The sequence below is a fragment of the Drosophila sulfurigaster genome, chromosome 3 (assembly GCF_023558435.1).
Source record: "Drosophila sulfurigaster albostrigata strain 15112-1811.04 chromosome 3, ASM2355843v2, whole genome shotgun sequence".
Taxonomy (NCBI): Eukaryota; Metazoa; Arthropoda; class Insecta; order Diptera; family Drosophilidae; genus Drosophila; species Drosophila sulfurigaster.
Window position 1 is genome coordinate 53,730,557 of NC_084883.1, and position 27,096 is coordinate 53,757,652.

The following is a 27,096-nucleotide window of genomic DNA, read 5'->3' on the forward strand; positions in this document are numbered from 1 at the left end:
AAAAGAAAAATACTATGGTATTTTTTCTTAAAATATACCGAATTACTATATAAAAAATACTATAAATGTTCATGATTAACCAAAATGAATAGAAGCAACCCAATATTCTATTATTGTTAAAATATACAAAAAAATGTAACATTGCAGATAAAGTATATTTTTAACTAATATTTTATTACAAATAAACAATTATTATAGGAATTTATTAATAGTTGTACCTAAAAACATATAAATATTCAACATACATTCTACGATGATACTTACCATATCACTTCGCTCCATTAAAAACCTTTCAAAGTGAATGGCAAAGTCACCGCAATTCCCATTGGAAAAATACGATTTCAAATTATTTCGTTCGTTTATTGAATAGTATTTGCATTATGCTGCTGCTGCCTTTTGTTGATGTTGTTGTTTTATCTTTATTCTCTCTATCTCTGCTTTGTGTTTTTGATTTTAAATTAAATGTAAAACTACAGTACATGCGTGTGTGTGTTCGTGTGTGTTGGTGTGTGTATGAAGTGGTGTGTGTGTGAGAATATTCTTATGTGTTGTTGTTGCTGTTAAATTTAGTTATCAATTATGTGCTGCAAAAATCATTTTCATATCGAATTTCAACGCTCAATAATTATGATGATGACAACGACGACGACAACCCAAATAGAGTTTGCAGTTGCTGTCGTTGGTTGCTGATGTTGTTGCTGTTGCTGCTGTTGCTGTAGCTGTCTTTCCCCCCTGTATTTTCGCTGTCCTCTCTCTCTCACTCGCTGAATGGACATTGGGCCCAGTTCCGGTCCTGTTGCTCCCACTGCGATTCAGCTGCTGCTGCTCGATGTTATTGCTGTTACTCTTCTTGTTGCTGTTGCTGTTGCTGCTGCTTAATTTGCGGCTATCGTGCAGACGCAACAACTGGGAAACCAGAACGTGTCCGTGTAGAGATTTTGGCCGTTGCCCTGCAGCGCAATTAAACGTTTTTGTACGAACTTCTGCTCGCACCTGGAGTTGTATCCATTGGGCAAGTCGCACAGGTTCGAGCATGTGTTTGAGCTGTAACGGCCAAGCGGGAAAATTATAACGAAAACAGAGCAGAGAAAACGGAAACAGAAACACAGAAAACAACCAAATGCGAAAAATCAACAACTCTTTGGGAACATTTAGAGTTGTGGGTCGACACACTCACAATAAATAACCGCGAAAGGTCCACTCGAAAAAAAAGAAAACAAAACTGGCAGAGATAGAGAGAGATGGAGAGAGAAGCGCCGGCTGCAAAGTTGAAAGTTTAACGAACTCGTTAAAACGGGAATCGCACAATAATTGATAAGGAGTTAAGGCACAACGGTATATATTCTTTGCCTCAAACGCAATCGCAATCGCAACCAGCTGTTGCTAGTTCCTTACGCAGGGTTTAAGATTTATGCGCCACTGCGTTCAGGTGCTCATTTGGTTAAGCAAATTGTGCGCTAAGTACTCACTCTCTGAACTCCCGAAGGGGGAAAAAAAGAGGGCAGGGATTCGCTTCGGACTAAGGGCAAACAATTAGGGCACGCATTGACCGACCCCAGCATACATTCGACTCTCGAATGCAGCCAGCTCTCAATGCTCATTGCACTGGCTCAACTGAATCGTCACCCTATTTTTACCTCTGTTTGCGCTTTTTATTCCACTGCGCTGGCTAAAAGGTTCTTCGAGTTTGAGTTCGAGTAGCGCACGCATGACAGCGGCGACAAAAGGGGGAAACGAAACGAAACGAAACGAGACGAATGTCAATCTTCTTGTGCTCTCTTTTCGGGGTGTTATAATTCGTTTAGCCGCAATTATGACACAAAACACCGTGCCACATACCCATACACATACTTCTACTTGCAGTCTCTGCCCACGTGCCCAAGCCTATAGAGCCAGCAGAGACCAGTAAAACCCATAGGGTACTGCATACTCATAGAGGGTTTCCCCCTAACTAACTCGTCAGCACATTTACCGCGTTAAGGGGAAACATTCTCAAACACTCACACACACACACATTTTCAACGCTGTCCTGCTGCGTATTGACTGCAGGAGAGAGGGAGAGAGAGAGGGGAGCTACGCTGATAGCGATACCTTTGCACTGATTACAAGTGTTGTGTCGAAATCAATTAACCATTATCACAAAAGAAAACAACAAACCAGAAAAAAAGAGAATTTAAAATACTCCTTTACAGTACTTGGAAAAGTATAAACAGTAAAGCTGAAAACTGACTGCAGATTTCTGCAAGGGATTTTTTGTTAAGTATCGAAATGTTTTCAAAGGGAAAATGCAATCAATGGATTATGGCACTTATTAATAAAGTATGAATGAATATAGAATGAAGTATAGAAGGTCTTTAATAAGGGGATGGCAATTATTATACTTTTGTAAAAGAAAATAGGCATAGAAAGTCTTAATAAGATGAATTAATTTATAATATTTTTGTATGACGAATTTCTATTCAAAATGTATTTAAATTCGAATTGGAAGTTTATAGAATTCGATTTGATCATTCGATTTGAGTCATGTATCAGTTATGTTGTTGTATTAATGCAAGAATAGTAAAGTTTTTCAAATATTTGTGAAGCAAATTGAAATACTGAATACAGATAGGTACTTCTTTTCTTTACTCTATTATGCAGAATACAGATAGGTACTATACTTATTTTCTTTACTCTTTTATTACGATCCATTGAATTTTCCCTTCAAAAACATTTCTATACTTAAAAAACACAGCAAAAATGTTTATATAATGTTATTACGATCCATTGAATTTTCCCTTCGAAAACATTTCTATACTTAACAAAAACACAGCAAAAATCTTTATATAATGTTAAACATATATAGTGACTATTCAAACATTGAATTTGCTGACCATTTTTTCTAATATAAGAAGTATAAAATAAGTTCTCGGAGTTTTTGTTTTAAGCATTTTCTGGAGGAGCTTTTAAGATATTACCTTTGTTCAAAAAGTAGATCTTTTAATGCAATTTTCTCTAAATTGCATTGTACAATTGTAGAAATGTTAAATGTTAATGTGGAGCGAGCCATCGACTTAAAACGCAACTGAATTCTCATATTTCAATTTTGTGCCTTGCTTCGTCAAGCAGTACACAAGCAGTTCACTCACATGTCTGCCTGCGTACACTGCTTGCTCTTTTGCGCGACTGCGCGGCTTAGCTCAGACACAAACCACAACGACAACTGTTAGCTAACAGAAAACGCTCACAAATCGCTTGAGAAAAACGCGTGAAATGTTAACAGACTTTAGCTAATGAGGGAATACTTACGCACAGAGCTCCGCCTTGACCATTTGACGGGCGGTGTTCTCCTCATTGACCACAAACATCCAATTGCCACGTGAATTGAGCGCAGCTTGTGGCGTTATAAACTGCGATGTGGTTTCGCAGAGCGTTGAGCGCGTTGGACTCTGTCGCTTGGTGCGCTGAACTTTCTTGTTATTGTTGTTGCTGTTGTTGCTGTCGCTGACACCCACAATGTCTAAGAGATCCATGTTGAGCGACACATCACGCGTGTTGTGTTCCTCCTTCTCCTTTTCCTTCTCCTTCTCGAGCTCTCGCTTCGTCTCCTCCTCATGCTCAGCCAAAAGCTGTTTGGCCAACTCCTGCTCGGCGATTTCCCGCTCCAGCTGCTCGGCTGTGGCCTGAATGGCCTTCTGTTTGAGACTCAGATCGCGCACAAGACGCTTCAGCCAGAGTGTGGCATTATAAGGCGTCTTGCCATTGTTGTAATACAATCCACTCGATGCTCCTGCTCCTGCCGAAGCTCCCGCTCCTCCTCCTCCTCCACCCGACTGTTGATTGCCCTGACGCTGACCCGCGGATGTGTAAAGCAGATAGCTGGAAACGGAAAAGGATTTAGAAGTGAGAATGTTGACCAAGAAAGCTACTCACGTGGGTGACTCGGTGGTGGCAGCGTGCGGGGCAAAGAGAGAGTTGCCGCTGCCACGATGTGGCACGCCTCCGAAGGGCGTTTGATAGCTGTAACCATTGAAGTCTTGTCCATTGCCATAGTCACGCTGCGGAAATATGTACTTGGGATCATAGAAGACGGACGTGACCGATGTGAACTCCTCCCAGGTCTCGTCCACCAGCAAAGAGGCCGCCTCATAGCCCCATTTGCGTACGAGACTCTTGATGAGATATCTGCAAAAGAAAAGTGTGAAGACAATGGCGATGATGCAAGAGAGATCTGTGTGCGTCGATAGCTTGGGAAAGATGCTTGCACTTCGAAATTAACTTATGCAATGTGGAAAGACATCGAGGAAGTCGGACAAGTAGGCAATTTGTTTGTGCCATTAAATCATGTTTAATATTCAGCTGATCGCTTGCATGAATAAGGTAAATACGATTACAGTTATTCATAAATTGATATGAGTACTCGCACTCACACTTCTTATCAACGGATGCCATCGCACATGCCTGTCACGTGCCACAACAACAAAGCAACAACTAAAATCATAAAATAAAAAGTTGAGGTGAAAACGGCCTCCGGCATTTCCCATACGGAATTTTGTTGATATTTATTTATTTATTATTTTCGTTGTTGTTGTTGTATTTGTTTTTTAGAATTATGCAATCAACAAATTCCGTAGGCATCATAAAAATGACTACTTAATTGCTCAGACTGGCGCCAAATTGCGGCCTTAGCTCGGCGTCGAGCTTATCATAGACATTAACATGCACATTATCATTATCAATATCATTATCATTGCGTGCAGTCGCAGACGCACATATTATTTAAATCGAAGAAATTTTCTCTAAAAATAGCAACACATGTGGATAGTCACGCCAGACTCTGACACAAGCCCAAATCAAACTCATTTGAATATGATCAACGCTGATGGAATTCTTGCAACAGCGACAGATAAATGCTCTTTAAGACTGACCAGAGCTATATATATTATAATTATTTAAAAAAAATTTCAAAAGGAAAACAATTTTGAAATATTTCTTTTAACTTCTTGGTTAAAAAAACCTTTTGCGCTAATTTAAATCATTCAAATTCACATAATTTAGAACTCATAGTAGAAACTAGAATTTCAAACTGCACTGCTTGCAACTGCAGTGAAGAACTTTACAATGCACTGCTTACAGTTTGATGAGTACTGCATAGCAAGTAGTGCATTTGATTCTTAGGCTTAGAAACATTTTAAATTATTTAATTAAGATTTGATAAATTAAAAACAATGCTACATAAAAATAAGAAATAATTTAAAAAATGAATGAAATACATTTTTAATTTACATATTTGCTTTCAATGAAAAAAGTTCAAATTAATTGATGTCACTTATTTAAAATGAAAAAATTCTAAACAACAACTTGAATAATTTAGAATAAAATCAACCCTTTTCTTTTGCCTTAGCTGCTATACCCCGCGGGTAGTGTATAAAAATGCTAAGTTATGCAGAGAGGCATTCATAAATATTCGAGAAGCACGCGGTGCGTCGTCACAGACAAAGTGTCTTGAACTGTCAATTCAAGTTTATTGGGTCAAGGAGCTCTGCCAGCTGGTCGAGCAGCATCAACCACCGCAGCAGCAGCAGCAGCAGCATCACATCACAGCTTTAACTTGCGAGTACGTGAGCTAGCGTCGCGGAAACAGCAAAAGCAGTTAGTTAGCAGCTAGCAACTAGTCTAGAGACGATGCAAAAACAAGTTTTATTTTCGGCAGTTTGATTTTTTTCTTTTTTTGGAGATCGTGCTGTGCCGTGTTTCGGTATTGAGCCGACGGACAAACATTTGTTTGAAATGCATTTGCATTTATTTTGTTGCTTGTGGTTTCCTCAACTTGTTGTTGTTACTGTTGTTGTTGCTACATTAAGTGTGTTATTTATGTGTGTTGGCATTGTGTGGCCATTAGCCGGCTCGAAAAAACTTACGTGGGATAGTTATCGACATGCTCGCAATAGGTTTTGCCGGGCCTGGCACAGCTGTAAGCAGAGAAGATATCACATTGTAAATAAGTGCAAAATATACGAAATTAATATACCCCAAAAATACTAAAAATATACAAAATACTATATTTGGTATGTTGACATGCAAATAGTATATCAAAAATATACTAAAAACTGCAAAATACGAAATTAATATACCCCAAAAAATACTAAAAATATACAAAAGACTATATTTGGTATAATGACATGCAAATAGTATACCCAAATATATACCAAAGACTACAAAATATATCATATAACAAATCACTTAACCGCAAAAAATACTAAAAATATACCAACGGCTATATTTGATATATTGATATGCTACTACATTCAAAATATACCATAGAGGGCCACATATTTGATTGTCAGCGTGAATGGACAGACAGATTAATTAATATACCACAAAAATACTAAAAAGTATACCAAATCTAATGTTTTAGATATATTGATAAATAAATAATAATAATAAATACAAAATATACCAAATAAAAATACCTTAAAAATATACCAGGGCTACATTTGATATTAATAATATTGTACCACATTAAAAATACACCATAAAGTGCAAAATATACCATAAAACAAATTAATATATTTGGTATATTGATATAGTACCACATTTAAAAAATACTATAGAGTACAAATATAACAGATTGGCAGAAATCTAGGTGCTCATACGGACGGACTGACACACAGACGGATATGTGTGGTATTAAATCTCAAAAATTACAAAAAAATATACTAAAATATATATTTGGTTTATTTATAGAGTATTACATTCACAATATACCACTTGACAGAGTGTTAGTCTCTGATTCATATCACTATGAATATTCCACATAAATACGATTTAGTTATGTCTCACTTACTTGGGCGTTTGTCCTGGAGGCGCTGGCAAAAACTGGCAAGGCGGCGCCCCATATAAGCCGCATGATGGCGGTGAGCTGAAGGCAACTGTAGTACAAGCTAATATCTGCAAAGGTTTGAATTTGTATATGAATAAAGGAGAGAAGAAAGGAGGAGAGGAGAAGGGGCACTCACCACATAGGTAAAGAGAATTCCACTATAACTACTAGAAGTGTCGAGACGGAGACGGAGACGTGTAATACTCTTTGTCATTGTCAATTCATTCGTCGTTGGGTTTTCGGATTGGGATTTGCATTTGCATTTGCGCGTTTGCGTTTGCGTTTTGCTGTTCAGATTCAGATTCAGATACCCAACTTGACTTGACTTTAGATAGTTTGATTTTTACTTCGCTCCTTTTTTTTTGTGCTTTTTCGACTGTCTTATTTTTGGTTTGTTTGGCAGCAGCGGCGTGATGTCAGTTTTGGCTGATGAGCTGAAAGTGAGTGTCGAGTAATGTCGAGTGTTGGATTTTGTTAAAGCTTTTTGTTTCGAGGGGAGAAATTGCAATAAATCACTTAATTATGTACGTATCAATTATACTAAGTCAACTTGTTTCGCCATTTGTTTACACAGCATGCCATTAACTACGCTTACACCTCAATCAGATCTTTACAATATGTGATTAACAGATTAATGGATATCGGTGCTTGGCTACTTTGAATATTGTGTATGGCATCTACTATAAAAGAGAGTATTCTTTTAAATAATTTTTGATATTTAGACAATATATTTATGGACTTGTATTTATTAATTGGTTGACACTTGATTAATATAGAATCCTTCAAATTAAATCTGAAACTATTTACTTAACAATAAAATAGGCATTAAAGTGTCTTTATTAATGTCATTAGTTTAAAGATAAACTGAAAGTATTATTAATTTACTAATAATTATTGCAATTTATACCTCAACTCCTAGAATTTCAAAGATACAGTAATCTGAATACGTTTGTAATCAATTTAGTGATTCCACAGTAAAAAAGTTAAGTGAGGACAAGCAAATTGTTTTTGCAAAAATATTAACAATATCAATCTTATACGGAAGAGATTATTATTCGTATTTTATTTAAATTACAAATACAATTTTTAATTGCAATGAAATGAGCTCGAGCTAGAGCTTTAAGTTATTAAAGCTACCATCCAAATTGTATTTCTGTTTCTTTAGCTAACGCTTAAGATAATTACATAAATTCAATTGAGTTAAGCTATGTCTTTATAGAGTAAAAGAAAAGTATTGATAGCTTTAATAAAAGAAGCGCTGTCGAATAAAGTTATAAATCTATTTATTATGGTCTCTGATATCTAGGTGTTCACACAAACGGACGGACAGATGGACAGACAGAATATATAATTTTTAAAGGGTCGGAGATGCCTCCTTATGTCTATTACAAATATTTCCTGAAGGCACAAAGTTATAATATCTTTTTACCCTAAAGGTAGTTGGTATAATTGATCTTAATTTCGGCATTCGTTTAAAGTAAGATATTTCTTTTTGAATTTTAATACTGTTGGCAGTTTTAATATACTCAATTTAAAGTAAGCTTTCAGTTTCCTCGACTAACGTTTGCATTTTTTAATTGGCTAAGCTCAATTTAAGTAACCTCTTCGGGACAGATTTTATAAATATAACTTTTAATGCAACGACTTCACAATATAGACATATTCTTTAAGTAGGTGATTGATTGGAAGACAAATTTCGATAAACTCTTCTGTTTTCAAAAAGATAAAAAGGGCCTACAAATTTTGTACTTTTATTATACTTTAGCTTATATAAAATTGTATTTTCATTTGAAGTTTTAAAAAAGAAACTTTTAATTTCTTTGTCTAACGTTTCCATTGTTCATTGATTATTTGCTTTTCCGTCTTGGTATCCTAACACTAAGTACTTTAACTAAGTACTTTAGAGTACTATTAGCTCATAAGCTAAGCTCAATTTCTGCAACCTCTTTGGATGATGCAATGCAAATACTTGAAGTTTGCTTGTCATAAATTTTCGCATTGTTGACGCGGAAAATGGAAAACTTCACGCCGTTTGTAGAGCAAACAATTGCAATGTGAAGAATGACAACAATATTAATAAGTGTGTTTTCCACACTCTGTCTTCAAGTCGGAGTTGGGAACCTCAAAGGCGCTAATTTTATTAAAGGCGGCCGAGTTCAGTTGAGGTTGTGACGCGAGTCGAGACAATTGCGAAAATAAATTGCGAAAAGTGAAAGCGAAGACTCAGACTCAGACTCTGATGCTGACGTTACCAATATTCATGTGCCACGCCCATTCGCTCGACTGGGTCGTAAATCACAAGTCAAAAGCTGCTAATACAATGGGCAATGTTAAGCTGCAATTGCTGCTGCAACTTCAAAAGCTGTTGTCGGTGGGCGTTTTAATTGGCATCGCAAACAATCGATATATTAACAAATGGTTTCAATTGCCGAACGTGATTAATATGATTATTAAATAGCTGCTAATTGAGTAAGCTGCAAATTGAAATTAGAGCAGAGTCTATAATTGTGTCATCAACTAAATTGCATTTGTATTTTATGGGCAATTCCCCGAATAGAATATTATGATTGCATAAAGCTAATTAATTGCTCTGTGTTTGCGTGAGAGAGCACATGTATGTAAGTCCCCAGTTTTGATAACCGTTACGAATCGCGAGTAGCTACCGCAAATAGTAATAAAAATAAATATTAAAATGATAATCAGAATATAAATACCAAAGCTGAAAAGGCTGCTCAAATCAAGAGCAAAGCAAATCGAAACAATGCGATCGAGTTGACTATTAAAAACCGGATTCCGTGACAAGCGTGTGTCTCTCAGTGCCAGGCCAAGTGTTATAGATCCAAGAGATCAACAATGCGAAATACTAACAAAAAAAAAAAAAAGTAAGAAAACTACAGTTGAGTGTGTGCGACTGTGAAATACCCGCTACTTATTGTAAATAAGTGCAAAATATACGAAATTAATATTCCCCAAAAATACTAAAAATGTACAAAACACTATATTCGATATATTGGTATACAAATAGTATATCCAAAATATACTAAGGACTGCAAAATATTCCATATGACAAATCAATATATATTTATATATTTGGTATATTGATATACTACTACATACAAATATACCATAGAGGAACAAATGTACCAGATTGTCAGAATGGATAGCCAGACAGACGAACATGTGCGGTATTAATTTTAAAAGATACCAAATTAATATACCACAAAAATACTAAAAACAATACCAAATCTTATGTTTTTGGTATATGGATATAGTACTACGATCAAAATAAATCATAGAATACAAAATATACCAAATCAAAATACCCTAAAAATATACCAGGGCTATATTTGGTATTAATAATATAATACCACATTCAAAATACACAAAATATACTATAAACCAAATTAATATATTTGGTATATTAATATAGTACCACATTCAAAAAATACCATTGAGTGAAAATATAACAGATTGACAGAGTGTTAGTCTTTGAAATGTAGGTGCTCATACGGACAGACTGACAGACAGACGGAAATGTGCGGTACTAATATAAATTGCAAAAAATATACTGATATATATATAGCATATTTGTAAAGTAGTATATTCACAATATACCACTTGACAGAGTGTTAGTCTCTGACAGCTAGACAGACGCTTATCAAGAATATAAATAAATGTTCAGTCTATAGGGTCGGAGATGACTTCTTCTGCCTATTATAATACCCTTCTACCATATGGGTTACCGGGTATTCAAAAGCATGCTACAATTAGATACGGCGACACCAAACAGGCTGTGTGTTTCGAATCAGCTCCGTCATGTCATTGCGTCTCAATAGAACAAGAGAATGAATGAGAGACACCTGCTGCCCGTGGTTGTCTGATAGGATTTCCGGGATCGCTGAGCGTGGTCAAGGCTTCAGCTTGGGGCTGTGGCTGGAGGCTGTTGTATGAATAGTACTTGGACAGCTTGTCACTTTCGTTTTCCATAAATCAATCAACTATGAAACGCTGTCGCTGTCGCTATCGTTGTCGTTGTCGTTGTCGCACACAAAGGCCTCCACCACAACAAAAGGCCCATAAAATTCCATGCGCAAATGAACACAGCATCGACAACAACTTCGACTACGACTACGACAACATTTGAACCATTTGCGGCAGTTGTGCCATTTGGGCTTTTGGCCATTTAGCGACATTGTCGTCATTCATCGCCTCCTCGATCTGCTAATGGTGTCGACTCGCCCAGCATTGACTCCACTCAACTCTGACACATACTTAGTTGCACCCACGCTTCACGCTTCACACGCCACATGCCACACTAACTCTTGGTATTTCCCATGTTGCGCAGGCGCCGCTCAGAGACAACCACAGCATCGACCACAGCACAGCACAGCGCAGTCTGTTCATCAGCTCATAAATCATAAAATTGCCTTTTGTTGTCGTTGTCTTTCTTGGCTGCTGTTCGAGCAATTTTATGGCTTATTGAGTATTTAGCCATTTTGCACGGCATTAAGTCATTTGTCCAAAAAAGCACAAAAAAAAACACCGAATGCATAGAAAATTCGCGAGCATTTTCGCAATCAGACAATTTGCAAGTTATTAAGAGTCAAGAACTCTTGCCCACTCATAAAATGCATTTTTGCATAATTACTCGAACTTGACGTCACATCATTATGGCCCACAAATTATATGGCCACAATAAACACATTATTGTTATTGCCAAAAAATTATGGCTGTCAAATTTTTATCTATCAATCTTTGGTAGTAAATTTTTGAATTTTGTGCGAATTTTTTCATTTGCAAAATATGTTTGTTTAATATGGTATTTCATCTTTGTAGTAAGATTTTTTAAACAGAATTTTAAATTGTAATAATATCAATAAAAAGTGTGGAAGGAAATAAATGCAATTGTTTCAAACAAAGCAACTCATAAATATTATATTAAAATCAAGTATTAAAGCAACACTTAATTGTGTTCGAATGTGAGATACTCGCTACCCATTTTCGATAAAAGTAAAACAGTAGTACTACATACTAAGAAAATACTAAAATATACCGAATACTATTTTTGGTATATCGATATACTATTACATTCAAAATATACCATAACGTTCAAAATATGCCAGATTGACAACCAACGGAACAAAATTCTAAAAGCTACAACCAAACATTTAGTTATATTAAATAATACAGTTATTATGTAAGTACTATATATCGAAAAAATCGAAATCAACAATAAATTATAAAAATTCGTTGAATTTGGAATGAAACTCTAACAAAATGTAAATGTACTTGATTTTATATAAATATATTAATTTTATATTGAATTACTCTTAAAAAATATATGATACAAATCTTCTCTCTACATTGATATTGTTATACAACAATTTGTGGAATTTGAAATGTATTTGGATATTCAGACTATACCCGATTTTATCCAAATATATTAACTTTTTATAAATTACTGTTCAAAAATAATAAAAAGTTCATTTCATATTGATATTGTTTTACGAAAATTTGTTGAAATATTTATTGTGATCTTAAAAATTTCTTATCCGAAAGTTAAGGCTAGATTCTAGTTCATAAAACATAAAACAAAAAGTCTTTGAAAAATGACTGTCAAAAACTAATAATAAAAATAATTTAATTTCCTTCTAATATCGTGGTATGAAAATTTGTTTAAGTTATGAATACATATAAAAAAAAGTGTATTAGAAAATAAGTGCTTATTAAAATGCAGTGTCATAAATTATATAAAAAAATGTTTTCCCCATTTTGATATCATTGTATGAAAATTTGTTGAGATGTTTAGCAAAAAGTATATGGAAATAAAAACCTAATTCTGTTTCCCCAAAAATAACCATTGTTGTTGTATTCTTTCTCAATATCCTGCTCTGAACATTTGTAGGAATGTTGTTTTGTCTCTCTGCCCGAAAGTAATTCGATCTATCTAATTTGCTTTCATCTCCGAAAAGGTTAAAAGTCTTCGTAGCATAATTTCATGACAGTTTCGAGCTAGTTTGAACAAGATTTTTGCATTTTCTATAAACTAATCTTATGCAATCTGCTTATGTGGCTTTTCCAAGTAAATATTGTGAATCACAGATACTCGAATAGTTTGTCGAAACTAGAAACTGTGTTTTCTGTCTTTTAATGTATGTACATCAAAATTCGCAATAAAATCCACATAAAATACAATAAAAGAAGAAACTAAAAAACCAGACGATTAATTGCTGATATAATTTTGCCCTTGTCGAGGGAATAACAACAACTTTAACTTTAACTTCAACTTGAAGTTGAAGTTGTCTGTCTGTTTGACTATTCGTCAGTCTTAAGCTACGAAAGGTTTTATGGCAACATGTGTGAGGTTGCAACATCACGGAATTCTGGTCACTGCGCGAAGTGATTCAATCAAATTTTCCACAAGCTTCCATAATACACCACAAAAAAAAAAAAACGACTCCCACTCGCCCTTGTCCGTGGATCAATTAGTTTAGCTTTCACCCATTCATTTGGACTTCAATAAAAATGATTTAACTTAATTTGGCACTAATTTGGCAGCTCAGAGTGAAACAGAGACAGAGACAGAAACAGAGGTAGAGATAGAGAGACTTGGTTTGGGATTTTGGCAGCTTGGAAAGACAATGGACCAAGCGATATAAATACCGAAATACCAATACCAAAAGATCGCTTCATTATAATTTTTTAAGCATATATTTTATACTTGAGTATAACTGAGAAATTAAGCACGACTTTTCAAGGCTGTCAATGTTTGTTGTTTGTCTCGTTGTTGTTGTTGTCTGTGCTTTGTTTTTGTTTCATTGGCTTCATTTTATTTAATTTGTATATGTGTTTCTCTCTGTGTGTGTGTTTTCTATTAAATTTTTCGTTACATGTGCTTCAAAGTTTGGCGTACAAATCGAAAGATGTTATAATAAATCAGTCGAATGTTTGTCCGCAGCGAGTTGAATTTATTGTATTTAATTTGCTTTGGCGCTGACGGCGGCAAATTGAAATTAATATGCAATAATTAATTACTCACCTATTGCTTAGTAATTTATAAATAAAAATGCTTTCAGTTATTGCGATGCAAAACCAAAACCAAATCGAATCGAATCTCAATTGATCTTGAGCTGATTTTTGACACAATTTCAAATTTCAAATTCGCACTGCACTCGAGCGATTTAGAATTAATGCTCGTAATTTAAACAATTTATATTTATATTTTATACATATGTATATTGTGTTGTTGTTTTCTCTTTCTTTGTTTTGTTTTGATATTTCAATTTGTGATTTTATTGTGGTAGTTTCGTTTTAGCGGCAAAAAGCGATTCACTTGAAAATGCGACTAATTAAAAAACTTAACACGTTCGAAACATAGAAAGGCAAACGCGTCCAAGTCGAAGATTTCAATTTTAATTTCGACAGAGGTTTCGTATTCGTATTCGTTTTCGATTTGTGTTTCTGTTTTTTTGAGTTTCGGTTTCCGTATCACGCGGCTAGCCCAATCGCGGCTGCAGCTCGTAGCCAACTGAGCGTGGGGCCAAAACTTGGCTTCAGCTTCAGTCTATGAAGCCAGCGTTCAAAGCAGCTGCGGTAACAACAAATACTATATATGACAGACGTCATGCCGGTTAGTCAACTGCACTTCGACACAGCAAGAGAAAGAGTGACAGAGAGAGAGAGAGAGAGAGAGAGATCACAATCATGCTCGAGTGAGAAAGAGATTTCTGAGATATCTGTTGACTGATCGCACAACCTATGAACTTTTGACGCAGGGCCCCAAAAAAGTGATTCATAGTACATCAGCGTAGCTTTTGTATCTGTATCTGAATCTATCTTCAGATATCTTATCTTTCCTCCACCTCGCAGCAAACACCGGAAGTTCATTAGCTGCTCTGACAGCCAATTTCAAACAATAAAGCGGACTTTATTTTATTTATTGTCAATTTTTATTATTTGTTTTACATTGTCGCGAATATGCGAAACTGTAATAAAGTGAATTTATTTAAATTGTAAATTTCGTTTTTTTTTTGCGCTGACTGCCATTTTTTTTTATGTTCATTTTGTATTTTGTTATTTGCTATTTGCTTTTGATGCTTTTGTTGCTGGCCATAGACACAATTCATTGTTAGCAGATGCTTTTGATTTTTATGGCCAATGAAGGTTATTTCAGCTTTTATCTCTTCACCACAAAAACACACACAAATATATCTTCTTTTTCTTTTTTTGCCTATACACACAATACTTCCATCCGTGGTATTTCTTGAGGCTGCTGTTGTTACTTTTTGCCAAATGCAAAACTTCTTTGGTCGTTCGTCTCTGGGCCAAGCAAAATACGCAAAAGGCGTTTTAATGACGCTCCAAACACCACGCACAATTTTTGTGGGAGGAATCTCCAGTTTTTTTTTTTATTTTTGTTTTCTTCTCTCTTTGTGTTTTTGCTTTGCATCGATTTTTAATTTACAGTCCATTTAAATCAATTTTCGCATACACGTTTTGTTTTTGCTCCAAAATATTGTAATAAATAATCTTTTTTTGCCATTTATGCTTGCAAATTATTTTTATTGGACATTTTATGCTGCGCTGTTCCAAGCTTCCATTTTGGTTTAAAAAAATGGAAACATTTGAGGAATATTTACTCTTGTTGAAGATAATAAATAAATAAAATAAAATAAAATAAAATAAATAAACAATAAATAAATAAATTGAAGGGAAAAAACTTCAACTCAATTATAAATGATTTTGAATTCCCAAAGATTATTGTTTGATTTATTTAGCTCGGCAATTCCAAGCATCCAATTCGGCTTAGAAAATTTTAAAAAAAGCTGAAACATTTTAGGAATAACATATGTAAGACTTTTTTATATAAAAGTTATATTTTATTGTAATGAAAATGATTCAGACAATAAATAAAAATGTTGAAGGAAATGTATTGTTAAACAACTTAATCTGAATTATGAATGATTATGTAATATCTAAGATTTTTGGTCGAATTATTTGGCTTGCCAAAAATAAGATGAAACTTTTGAGGAATATAAAGAATACATATATAAAAGTATGCTTCCTAAGGTTAAGAATATTACAGACAATAATTGAAAAGGAAATATCTCATTATATAAAATGAAATATTTTATATATGTATATCTAAATTCTTCTTCAAAGTTTAATGTATTTTAAATTATTTTATATTGTTTAAAATGTTAAACTTAATAAATAATGATTAAGAACTTAATAAAAATATTATGCGGAGCTTTTACAAACTCTTAGTTGGGTTTGAAACTGTTGAAAATGAGATGAAATATTGCGGACTTATGTAGAATACATTTTTAGTAATTTTACACTTTTTAAAAATGTTGAACTAAATAAAAATTTATTTTATAGAATTTAAGCTTTTTTTCGGTTCGAAAAGCGATGTGAAGTAAAAATTTGCATACAGAATTTAGTTTTATAGAAAAACTATAATTTCTAGTATTCAAAATATTATAAGACATTAATAATAATTTGAAAGAAAGTCTATTCTTAAGAAACTTAGTCTCAATAAATAAAGATTTTCATAAAAATATTTATTGCTTATGAATATTCAAATATTTGTTGGAAATTTTGAGACTTGGCTTTAATGATTATTTTTGCAAAAAAATCCACTTACTAAGGAATGTATAATATTTTTTAAGTATGCCAATTCTATATTCAAGAGTGAAGTTTTAATTAATGGTGGGAAATATGTGAAGGAACTAGAAATTCCTATTGACTTCTTAAAGCCCTAAATATTATTAGGCGTCGGCGTTTTGTTTGTTAGACTTTTTAGTTTGTGTTGTGTTTTGGTTTTTTTTTTTGCAAAACTTTCACAACGAATCGAATGGGAATGGAACGGAGGCGAAACATTGCCGACTACGGGCATCTGAAAAAGAAATACGGAAAAACCCTGCGATATGGTCTCTGGTCTCAAAGTCTCTAAGTCTGGTGCGAGATCGATCGTGTGTGGTTGTAGTTGTGTTGGTTGTTGGTGAGGCTTTTATCGAAAATGGTTTTTAATGCGTTTTTAAGTCAAATTAGTGACTTCATCAGCTGGGCTTGTCTTTCTTCTTCACTTTAGTTGTGCTGAGAGAGAGGGGGAGGGTAAGTCGTGGAGGAGACGGATAGGAGGAGGAGATGGGGAGGCAGCTGGACGGTATCACTTAAGCCGCTCATTAATCAAAAAGCCCTACGCCAATGTATCGGGACCATTTGCAAAGTCCAAAAAGAGACACGTAACTCACATTGTAGGGCCCTCCTCCTGTCTTGTGTTGTCTTGTCTCTCAATAGCCGCTCGCCAGGGCTTAGTTTCAATTACGAAATTGTTAATTAGAGGCTAGAGAGCTAGCTGGCCAACTGACTTACTGGCCTATTGCGTGGTCACACTCGTCTTCATCTTCATCTTCATCGTTGTTGGCTAATGAAAACATCAACTTGTTGCCTCTCGGCGCTGTTTTTATTTTATTTCATTTTCTCTCAATCGATTGTGTTCGATAGCAAGATTCGGATCGCAACCCTGGTTCAAAATGAGTGATCAACCTTTTACTTAATTGCCTCAAACAAAAAAAAAACATAATTATTTCACACAAATCGATCAATTTAATTAATTTAACACACGTTCGAAGCAAGCTGCAGCAAAAACGCGCCAGAAACGCGCACAAAACGCGCGCGTTTCCCTTAGCGGCTAAGGCGAGAGTGGGACAGCTGATTGTTTAATCTGCTTGGTTGTTTTACGTGCTGCGAATGTGCGTGACAAAAGCTGAGTGCTATGACGTGTAGATGTGAAGAGTTTTTCGAAGCAAATTAAGAGCTGATTGGTAAAGCATAATTTTAATGTTTTTTCGAAATTTAATCGAATTCTGTTAAAATTTGAAAATTAAGAAATATTCAAATAATAAAATAGTATTAAAAGACAAACACTATTACAATGAAAAAAATATTTTGTCGTTAAATTGAATAGTTGTTATGAAACTAAGTTGTGTGAGCAAAATTTACTTGTTGTTAAACATAAATCATTGAAAAAGATTTTGAATGCACACAAATTACTTAATATTGATAGTAATAAACAAATTGCCAAGTGCTTGTCGACATATTTTTCAAAGCAATTTAAGAGATAAATTGTAAATCATAATTTAATAGTAGTATAAAACAATTACTATTGAAATAATATAAACAATGTAGTAGTTAAACTAAATAGTTCTTATTAAATCAGCAATTTTGGAATTATGACAATCTAATAATTAAAATTAAGTTGTAACACAAAAAATTTAGTTATTGTTGAACATAAAACATTTGTATATATTCGATATGCACACAAAATATTAAATATTGATAGTGATAAACAAATTGTTAAGCCTGTCTGTCACTAAACAGAAGCAGCTTCTTTTATTTATTACAAAATATATCTCAATTTAGCTGAAGAGAGTGAGAAGTTTCGAAAAAGGCTTTCCTTAGCCCGAATGTCAAAATGTTGTCAGCACATTGGTAATTTATATTCATTGCTGACGGAGCTTGAAAAAACTTTTCGTTTGACAAAAACACACAAACACCGAGATATACATATGTATGTATGTTACATATTAAATAAGCGATAAAAAGCCAACGGCATATCCATATGCTTTAAATTTATGCATAATGAACTGTCACGTGCCCTAACTAAGTGACCATAAATAATAAAAGGCAGGCAAAAAAAATATACAAAAAGAAGAAAACGAACACAAAATATGAGAGGAAAAACTCCCACCTCAAAGCTGATAGCAAAAGAAGAACCCAGCAAAAATTATGGCAACTTGACAATGAATGCTGGCAAAAACAAAATAACAAAAAAAAAGTTAACTAGCAAAAGAGGAAGAGGGGCGAAAATTAACGCATTCTATGGGTCTGGGTCGCTTTCTGGGTTTATCACTCAAAGGCAGAAAGCAGCCGGCACCATAACAATAATAACAGCAAAAAGCAGAGAGAGAGAGAGAGAGAGAGAACGAAAGCAAAAGCTAAGAGTGAGAGCGCACAAGAGAGAGAATGAGAGTGAGAGAGAGAAAGAGGCGGCGTGAAAAAGTTTTTCCTGCTATTGTGAAAAACGTTGATGCGGTGGTCGCCATTGCCAACGCCATCATCAGCTCAGTTCAGTTCTGTTCTGTTCAGCGTTCAACGTTCAGTGTTCATCGTTCTGTGTTCAGTGTTCGTTCTGTGTGTGTTTCATGTGCGGTGCACGGTGTGTGCGGTGTTCAGTGGAGTAACGACCACAGCTGCAAACGGACGTGTCGTGACGTACTCGATAAGATAAAACACACACAATCCAAATCGAAATCCAAAACGAAACAGTTCAACATCAAATTACGAAAGTAAATAATCAAAATTAAAAATCAAAAGTGACAAAATTAAAAGACAAGCAAATCCAAATCAAAAACGAAACATCAAATTACGAAAGTGTAAATCAAAGGTGACAAAATTAAAAGTTTCAAGTGTTTGCACCTTGAAAATCCAATCGAAGTGTTCGTTGCGGTGTCGTGTAAGTGCAAGTCAAAGTCAAGAAAATTCTATGAGGAAAAATCCACGACAAATGCAAACAAGCAAAAATTGAGAAAAATATCCACCAAAAAAAAAGAATTTAGTGAATAATAAAAAATTAAGCTATAAGCGTCAAATAAATCAAGTGCGAACTAAAAGGCGCAAGACGACAAAATTGTAGAGGAAAACCTCAAAGGCAAACACACACAGAGCTACACACACACACACATACAGAGAGAGCTACACACACTCAGTCAGACAGCTGTGGCAAATATTTGTATCGCAAATTTCTTGTGACGCGTTTAAAAGTGCAGAAAAAAACGCAAACACACAGCAGCCAAAGGCAATCCATTGATTTTTCATCACACACACATACATAGTAAATAGAGAGAAGAAGAAGAAGCGGGAGAAGTTGCTTGATTTTCGCTAGGACACACACAAGAAGTCGCTAGTCCTAATCCTAAGTGGCGCATGGGGGCCCGCAATCAAATGTCTGCACATTAATAATGCCTGCCGCATCCGCAAAGGACTTTCACTTTGGCCCCAATCACAACTGATGCTCGCTTCGACTTCGTCGTCGTCGTCGTTGTCCTGCCCTCGCTATTAAGTGTGTCCCTCCTCCCTCTGTTAGATGAAGAGGGCCACTTACAACAGATAAATGGCACAAAAATCGAGAAAACTAGGCAAACAACAAACAACACACAACAACAAATTGCCAAGCGGCAGCATCGCGGCCTATAACAAAAATCTCCAAAGTAGAGGAGGGGTTATGATTGACAACAGTTCTAGCAAGGGGAAGGAGCAGAGGGGAAGGGACAGTTGGCGTCAGTTTGGGGCAGAAAAACACGGGCCAGACGCAGACGCGGCGTCGCAATAATCATAAAAGCGCTGAGCAGTTGAAACAAGCAAGGGAGAAGACAGTAAGGGAAGCAGTGAAAGGGAAAGTTAAGGAAGGGAAGGGAAGGGAAGGAGGCAGCAAAGGGAGAAGAGTAAGGGCAAGGGGAGAAAAGCGCGTATGGGGCACATAAATTCATGAGTATGCGTCAAACAGGGCGCGGCGACAAGTTGGCCTAGCTTTCCTTTCCTTTCTTTTCCCTTCCGTTTCCTTTGCTTTCCTCGCCTCGGTTTGTTGTTGTTCCTCTTCAGAGTCAGCCAGTCATTTACTTATTATTAATGCAGCAATTGTAATTAGCTAGTAGCTTGAGTTAACAGTTAGTCGCAGTGGCAGCGACAGCGACTGTGGCAAGTTTGCAGTTGCATTAATAATTCGCTAGGCGCTTTGGCTAAAGTGCCTCATCGGTTGCCCAAAGGGCAGGCCAATTAGCCAGGCATAAACTGTTAACAGACTGACAGACTGCGACACACACACACACACTGAAACACACACCAATACATTGTCACGTTTTCATTTGACTAAGGTCAAAAGTTTCCCCAGTCACCTCTTGTTCTATGCGTGTGTCGCGTCTCTGCGTCTGTCCACAGCCTGAACTTGATGCTGTCGCTGTCGCTGTCAACGTCGCAGTCGCTGTCGACGTTGCTGTCGCTGCTTGCGAGGCCTGCGGCAGCTATTTTTAACATGATTCTCTGTGCGGGCGCACAAAAAAAAAAACAGCGAAGCAAAAGCATGGCCAATAAATTTTTCGAAAAACTTTTTCAAAAGTGAAAACAAAAACAAAAGAATACGAGAAAATATGGCATCAACTGAAATGTGAAAGGGAAAATACAAAAGAAATTAACAAATTTCCAAATCAACTGCATAGTCATTAGGCTAACTTGGCTATCAGCAACGTTGGTAACAAGCGTCTTGACACCGGAGAGAGCGCAGGACACGCACAATTGAGGGAAAGAGAGCGTTGAGAGAGAGAGAGAGAGAGAGAGCGAGCGAGAGTGGTGGCTTAAGAGAGAGCAGAAGAGTTTTCCAGGCTTTCCAAAATAACACATTCCACATACGAGCTGAGTTCGTGCTTCGTCCTCGTACAAAGGATTGTACGCAGGCATTGGAAAGGAAGCCTCTCGCTTTCGGGTTTTCCTTTTGCTGCGTATTTACCGTTGTTGTTGCTGTTGTATTTCCCAGCGCTTTTTTGGGTTCTTTTTTCGCTTCTTGATGTGAAGTTTCGCCTTGGCTGGCTCAGTTCGTGGCTAAACTTTGGAGCGTGTTGTGCTGGATACTTGTGAAAAGCGGATAGAAAACAAAGACCGTAGCATGTAAAAAAGGCATAAAGCATTGAAAATATTGTATTCAATTTAACAATTTGCTAAACAACAAAATTGTGCAAAAAAATACAAATTAAAAAAAGAAAACAAAGGTGTTGGCCAAAGCTAAAGCAGCAGCAGAAATTGTGAATGTGAATGAATGTGCTTTGAAAGTAAGGCGTGTACCCAACAACAACAACAACAACAAGACAGAGAGAGGAGGGTGTGTGTGTAGAAAGGGGAGGGAAACTGGCAGCCAAAACGCAGACAGATAGGCGTACAGCAGTGCAGACAAACGGACGCGAATGCCCAAAGACAAATGAAATGAAACGAAAAGCGAGCCGAGCTTCTAGAAATACGTCTGTAAATTTCATAGTAGAAAGCTCGTGACCAACACGGCGTATACGCATTACCATAAATGACAACGAAATAAGTTTTTATTTGTCTCCAGCTACCACACACCAGAAAAACGCAAAAAAAAGAAGGAAAATGAAAGCAGAAATGTTTGCCTTCTAAATGGAAAAGATGTCGAGTTATACACACGCTCACACAATTTCCTTTTTCTTTGCTTGTCTTTCTTTTTTCTTTCTACTAGTCGGTATTAGTTATGTTATCTCATGTGTATGTGTGTGTGTGTGTTTGAATGGTGTCCTGCTGCTCTTAGGGCCAATTCGCAATGCAAATTTTGTGGCCAAAAACAACATTGTGTGACAACTTTGTGTGCGCCTCGGTGAAATAATATATAAATACATTTATTTATATACATTTCTCTATCTCTTCTGTGTGTGTATTCGTAGCCTCGTGAAGCGCGCGTGTGTGTCTGTGTGACAAAATTTCGACGGCATAAAATGTAAGCCCGAGCTGCACAAGATTCAAAATGCGTTTCAGTGCGTGGGCCTAAAACAAAGCGCAAAGCAAAAAGCAAAGGCGAAAGCAACGTTTCATCTGTAAAACACTCTCTTGCTCTGTCCTCTAAACTATAGCCTATAACTAGACCAGCAAATACTATATACTACTATATATATATATACTATTCGATATATACAACAACTCGACAACTGTGCGTGTACTTCTTAGTCAGGTAAGTACGTCAGTAAAGCGTTTGACTTGCAAATTTCATAAGCACATACTTTCTTTTTCTTCTCTTGTTGTACACGGGGCGTATGTGTAATTGTTGTTGTCGTGTGGGTGCGGGAAATTATGTTAATTCAATCGATATTTTGACTAATTTAGGCAACTTTGCATATTGCAGTCGTTGCCTCAGCTTTATGAGTCAATTAGCGTTCTAATTTGACATGCTACTTTATGTACTTTACTTTTGCCACCCTCAAGAGTGGCAGAAGAGGGAAAACAGTTTATTCTCCCCTTCGTTCACTCGCAATATAAACACAACATTTATTTTTACTGTGCGCTGTTTGTTGACGCTCTCTTTATCAATAACAATTACACAAGCTGTGCAAACACATTTCAAACTTGTCAAATGGCATTAGGAAACGTTGCGGGTTTTTCGCATTTTCGGCTGCACTTTTTGCTTTGGTCGCGTCGTCGGACGTGAGTTTGATAAGCAATCAGCAGCCAGTCCTGACCGATGATAGACTCATGTTGATAAGCTGGGAGTGTGTTCGCTTCAATTTATGAGTCTGGACAATTTGAGTGAAAGGTGCGATTACTTTTTTATCCATTATCGATGGGCGAGGCGAGGCGAGTCTCGATGCCATAAAATTCAAAATACTCTCGCCCCTCACAGGTGATAAAACTGAACCTCAATTGAAGCTAAATAACAACACAAGTGTAAACAAATGTGACAAGGCGAATGTGTGCGAGTTGTGCATGGGGCTCTTAATGGCTTCGCAATTTCATTGTCAGCACACGGGCGTGGCGATCCCTTAAAAAAAACGAAACGAAAGGCGTCTTTACCAATTTAACACAAAAATACTGGAACCCAATTGGGAGCTTCATATGCTTGTGTCCTCTTCAATTTACGAGGCAAACTCGCACCTGAAATTGCTCGAATTATTTGTTGGCAGTTGCAATGAATGTGAACACCGAGTTTGCTTGTCTATTTTAATGGCTGGCAAACAATATTGATGGCCATGCCAGGCACATAAAGCATCGACTAACAACTCCAAACTGGAGCAGAGTCATTCACAAATCAATGCAGATTGCCTTCTCTGCTACGGAAATTTAAATCACAACTGCACTTGAATACAATATGGTTAAAGCAAGCTCAGCTTCCAATTTGCTTAAATTGCATTTCGAATAGATATTGAATTCATGTTTGAGAGAGTTTCAGCATTTGGTAGGTGTCTGTTTAATGAATGCATCAATCTGATCAATAAATTAAATGGCAGAAAACAATTTCACAAGAAATAAGTTGGAACTTTGCAACACTTAAATCCCTTTTCAGTTTTGCTATGGGATAATAAATAAATTCAACTAAATAAGGTAAATTCAAGCAGTATTAATATAACACTTTAATGGAACGAAATTCGAATTGGGTACATAACTGTATCTATAGCTGTTCGCAATCACAAAAGAATAGAACTTAATGCGAGAAAATAGCAGATTCAAAAGATTTCAATGGGGAAAATCTTTTCATGGGAAAATATACAAAGAATAAAAGAAAATCAAAGAAATGAATAAGAAAACTATTTAACTAAAAAACAGTACGGTGCAATACTATATACCAATTTTATATACCACAAAAATACTAAATTATATTGAAGGCTATATTTGGTATATTGATGTGGTGCTACATTCAAAATATTCTAAGAGTACAGAATATTCTATATCCATATTAAATTAATAGATTATAATATATACCACAAAAAATACTAATAATATGCCAAAGGATATATTTGGTATATTGATATAGTGCTACATTCCAAATATACTATATATAACAAAATATACCACATATCAATTTAAAATACCGCCAAAATACTAAATTATACCGAAGTCTATATTTGGTATATTGATGTAGTGCCACATTCCAAAAATATTTTAAGAGTACAAAATATACCATATACCAAATTAAATTAATAGATTTCAACATATACCATATATACCACAAAAATACTAATAATATAACAAAAGATATATTTGGTATATATATATATATAGTGCTACGTTCCAAATATACTATATAGTACAAAATATACCACAGATCAATTTAAAATACCACCAAAATACTAAATTATTCTGCAGTCTATATTTGGTATATTGATATAGTACTAGAACAACTACTTCTATATGTGTTCGAACACACAATATCAAAATGAAAAGATTTGTTCTCAATTGTAAAATATTAAAGAAAAACAACATTGTGTTCTCTATTTCAATACATCAAAACTTGACATATTTCTTCTCTGTCAATATAGCAAATTGTCATGTATTCAGTTGGAGAACTCAATGTTGGTCTTCAATATTTTACAATCACAAACAACTCTTCAAAGAAAAATTTTATACTTAATACCAGACTTCATACATTCAATCTACCTTTCAATACTATCTAAATCCAAATCAACTTCACTGTAATTTAAACTTTAATTAAATTCTTTTTACTTGTGCTAACACACTTTTCGCAATTCCATCAGCAGAAATACTTTGTGGAGAATATTCGCTTCATTGCAAAAGTTGTGCGGTCGGCTCATTAACCTCTGAAGTTCTAGCTCCAACTGTTTGCAGGGCAACATAACTCATTACGTATACGTATTGAGTATACGCCCGTTCACCTTGGGAACTGCGCGCAGTTCATCAGCTGCAACTGTAGTTTATTCAACTTTTGCTTGATTGACACATTAAAGTGACGATCCGGTTGTCAAGGCAAGAAAAAGTAAAAAAGTTGCAAATACTTTTCACGTTTTCATATTTGCTCTCGCTTTCTTTCTATCTGTGTGTGTGAATGCGATTACAACTTAAGAGTCATGGCACATTTAACCGTAAACTTTTGCCATTCAGCTGTGGGTCGCGTCATTATCCTGACTGACAGCTGCGATATACGCGACGGTTGAAATGAAGAGCAACACACTTATTTGGACCATTAAAGTTGTTAACTTGAATTGGGGCCAGCTAATGGTAAAGTTTATGCCACTTGTGTCAGTTCACTTGACACATTTTGTGGTCTATACTATATATGTAGCATAGTTTTCTTCTTCTTTTAGAGTTGCCTTTGTGCATTAGTTATCCCGGATGTCCTTTGGCCGATGACGCGCATACGTTGGCAGCTTCCGGCTCCATCTTCATCTTGCATCGCCATCTCGCATCATGCGCCTTTTTCCACTTAGGCAAAGTCAGCGAAGCGAACGCTTCCATTCATTTTTTTGAAGGCATAATCAATATTTGGCAAGCAGCCGAGTGCATATGACAAACTACAACAAAGTCAGAGTCAGAGAAACAGAAACAGAAACAGACTCAGAGGCAGAGGCAGAACTACACATATGTATATGTTGTGCCCGCTGTGAGTTACGAGTGTATTCACACACTCACATTCATACACTCACAATGCGCACTTCTGAATGCACTTTTGATGATTTGCAAAAAGTTTTGCTGCTGCTTAACTCGGTTTCCTCCACTGAGTTAAAGTAACTAGACATGCTTCTCTTTCTTCACTCTTCACTCCTTCCACTCTTCGAGTAGTTCTGCGACTTGTTTCATACTTCTTATTTATTGTTGTTGTTGTTGTTGCACGATAAAAATCAATGGCAACGACTCCGAGGCAAATCCCGAGCAACATTTCGTTATTGCTCTCTCTAGGCTGCTTTTCCTGCCTACTGTTTGCTTTCTTGTTTTCTTCTTTCTTTTTTTTGCTTTTTGTTTTTTTGGCACACATGCGACGTATTTTGTTCTTGTGCCCGTTTCGCGTGGGAGTTCAACAGTCATGCTACCAAGTTTGCCTCCACACTGAGTGCTGCTGCCTTCTGAGCTCTGACTTTTGCATTCTGCAGGTGCACAAGCCCAAAAAAAAAGAAACGACAAAAAATCAAGTATACGTGGGCGTAGCCAAAGCCGTTTTAAAGCGCGGACAAAACACAATTGAAAACACGCGGGGAGTGTGTGGGCGACTTTTGCAGAGAAGCCGTCAAAACTTTCCGTGTCGCCGTCGTCTACCGTGTGCCCCTTTAGCGCTTGTTTGTCGCCGGCAGGTCACGAAATGGCTGCCAAGAAATGGCAGCAGAAGCGAGCGCGCCACAAAAATGCTCTTTCAATTGGACAACTGGAGCGGCAATCCGCCAACAACATGCTACCCGTCTTGTGTGCTGCTGCTGCTGCTGCTGTCACAGACTGCTGGAGCCGGTTGTCGATGTCCTTGCCACCCAAGGAAAGGCAAGAAAGCACAAGCACAAGCAGTTGCCTTCTGTCCTTCTGCATATGTATTATTAATGTGCACGCTTTAAACTTACCCCAAATACATTTACATTCACATTCACATTCGCATTCATGTTGATGTCTTGGTGCTCTGCTTGAATGGAGTGTCAATGGCTCACGCCCAGTAAGCGAAGAACGATTTCACGGCCTGCCCA

General features: G+C 36.1%; 2 protein-coding genes across 24 annotated transcripts in view; one reads left to right on the top strand and one right to left on the bottom strand.

Moving 5' to 3' along the window:
* Positions 1-330: 330 nt before the first annotated feature.
* LOC133844056 (protein spaetzle 5) lies at positions 331-14,378 on the bottom strand. The gene is made up of 7 exons (XM_062277882.1): positions 13,902-14,378; positions 6,999-7,296; positions 6,827-6,930; positions 5,901-5,951; positions 3,913-4,164; positions 3,289-3,858; positions 331-1,044 (listed from the first exon to the last, which is right to left on the bottom strand). The coding sequence occupies exons 2-7, from the start codon at positions 7,074-7,076 to the stop codon at positions 876-878; spliced, it is 1,224 nt and encodes a 407-aa protein (XP_062133866.1). The 5' UTR covers positions 7,077-7,296; positions 13,902-14,378; the 3' UTR covers positions 331-875.
* A 4,622-nt stretch (positions 14,379-19,000) lies between these two features.
* Positions 19,001-27,096, top strand: part of LOC133840250 (potassium voltage-gated channel protein Shab) — a 74,422-nt gene continuing 66,326 nt past the window's right edge. For 7 of the 23 annotated variants that reach the window (XM_062271978.1, XM_062271977.1, XM_062271979.1 and 4 more), the window contains exons 1-2: positions 19,003-19,382; positions 22,372-22,655. The gene's annotated coding sequence lies outside the window, so the exon portion shown is untranslated. Of the gene's footprint in view, positions 19,383-21,506; positions 21,587-22,371; positions 22,656-27,096 lie in introns of those variants that run through there. The other 16 variants (XR_009894174.1, XR_009894175.1, XM_062271970.1 and 13 more) reach the window with 8 other exon arrangements.

Coding starts and splice junctions, on each gene's coding strand:
- LOC133844056 (XM_062277882.1), bottom strand. CDS start 7,076: ATGACAAAGAGTATTACACGTCTCCGTCTCCGTCTCGACACTTCTAGT. Junction 4,165..5,900: donor CATGTCGATAACTATCCCAC/GTAAGTTTTTTC, acceptor TTTCTTTTGCAG/ATATCTCATCAAGAGTCTCG. Junction 1,045..3,288: donor GTCAAGGCGGAGCTCTGTGC/GTAAGTATTCCC, acceptor TGGCCGTTACAG/CTCAAACACATGCTCGAACC.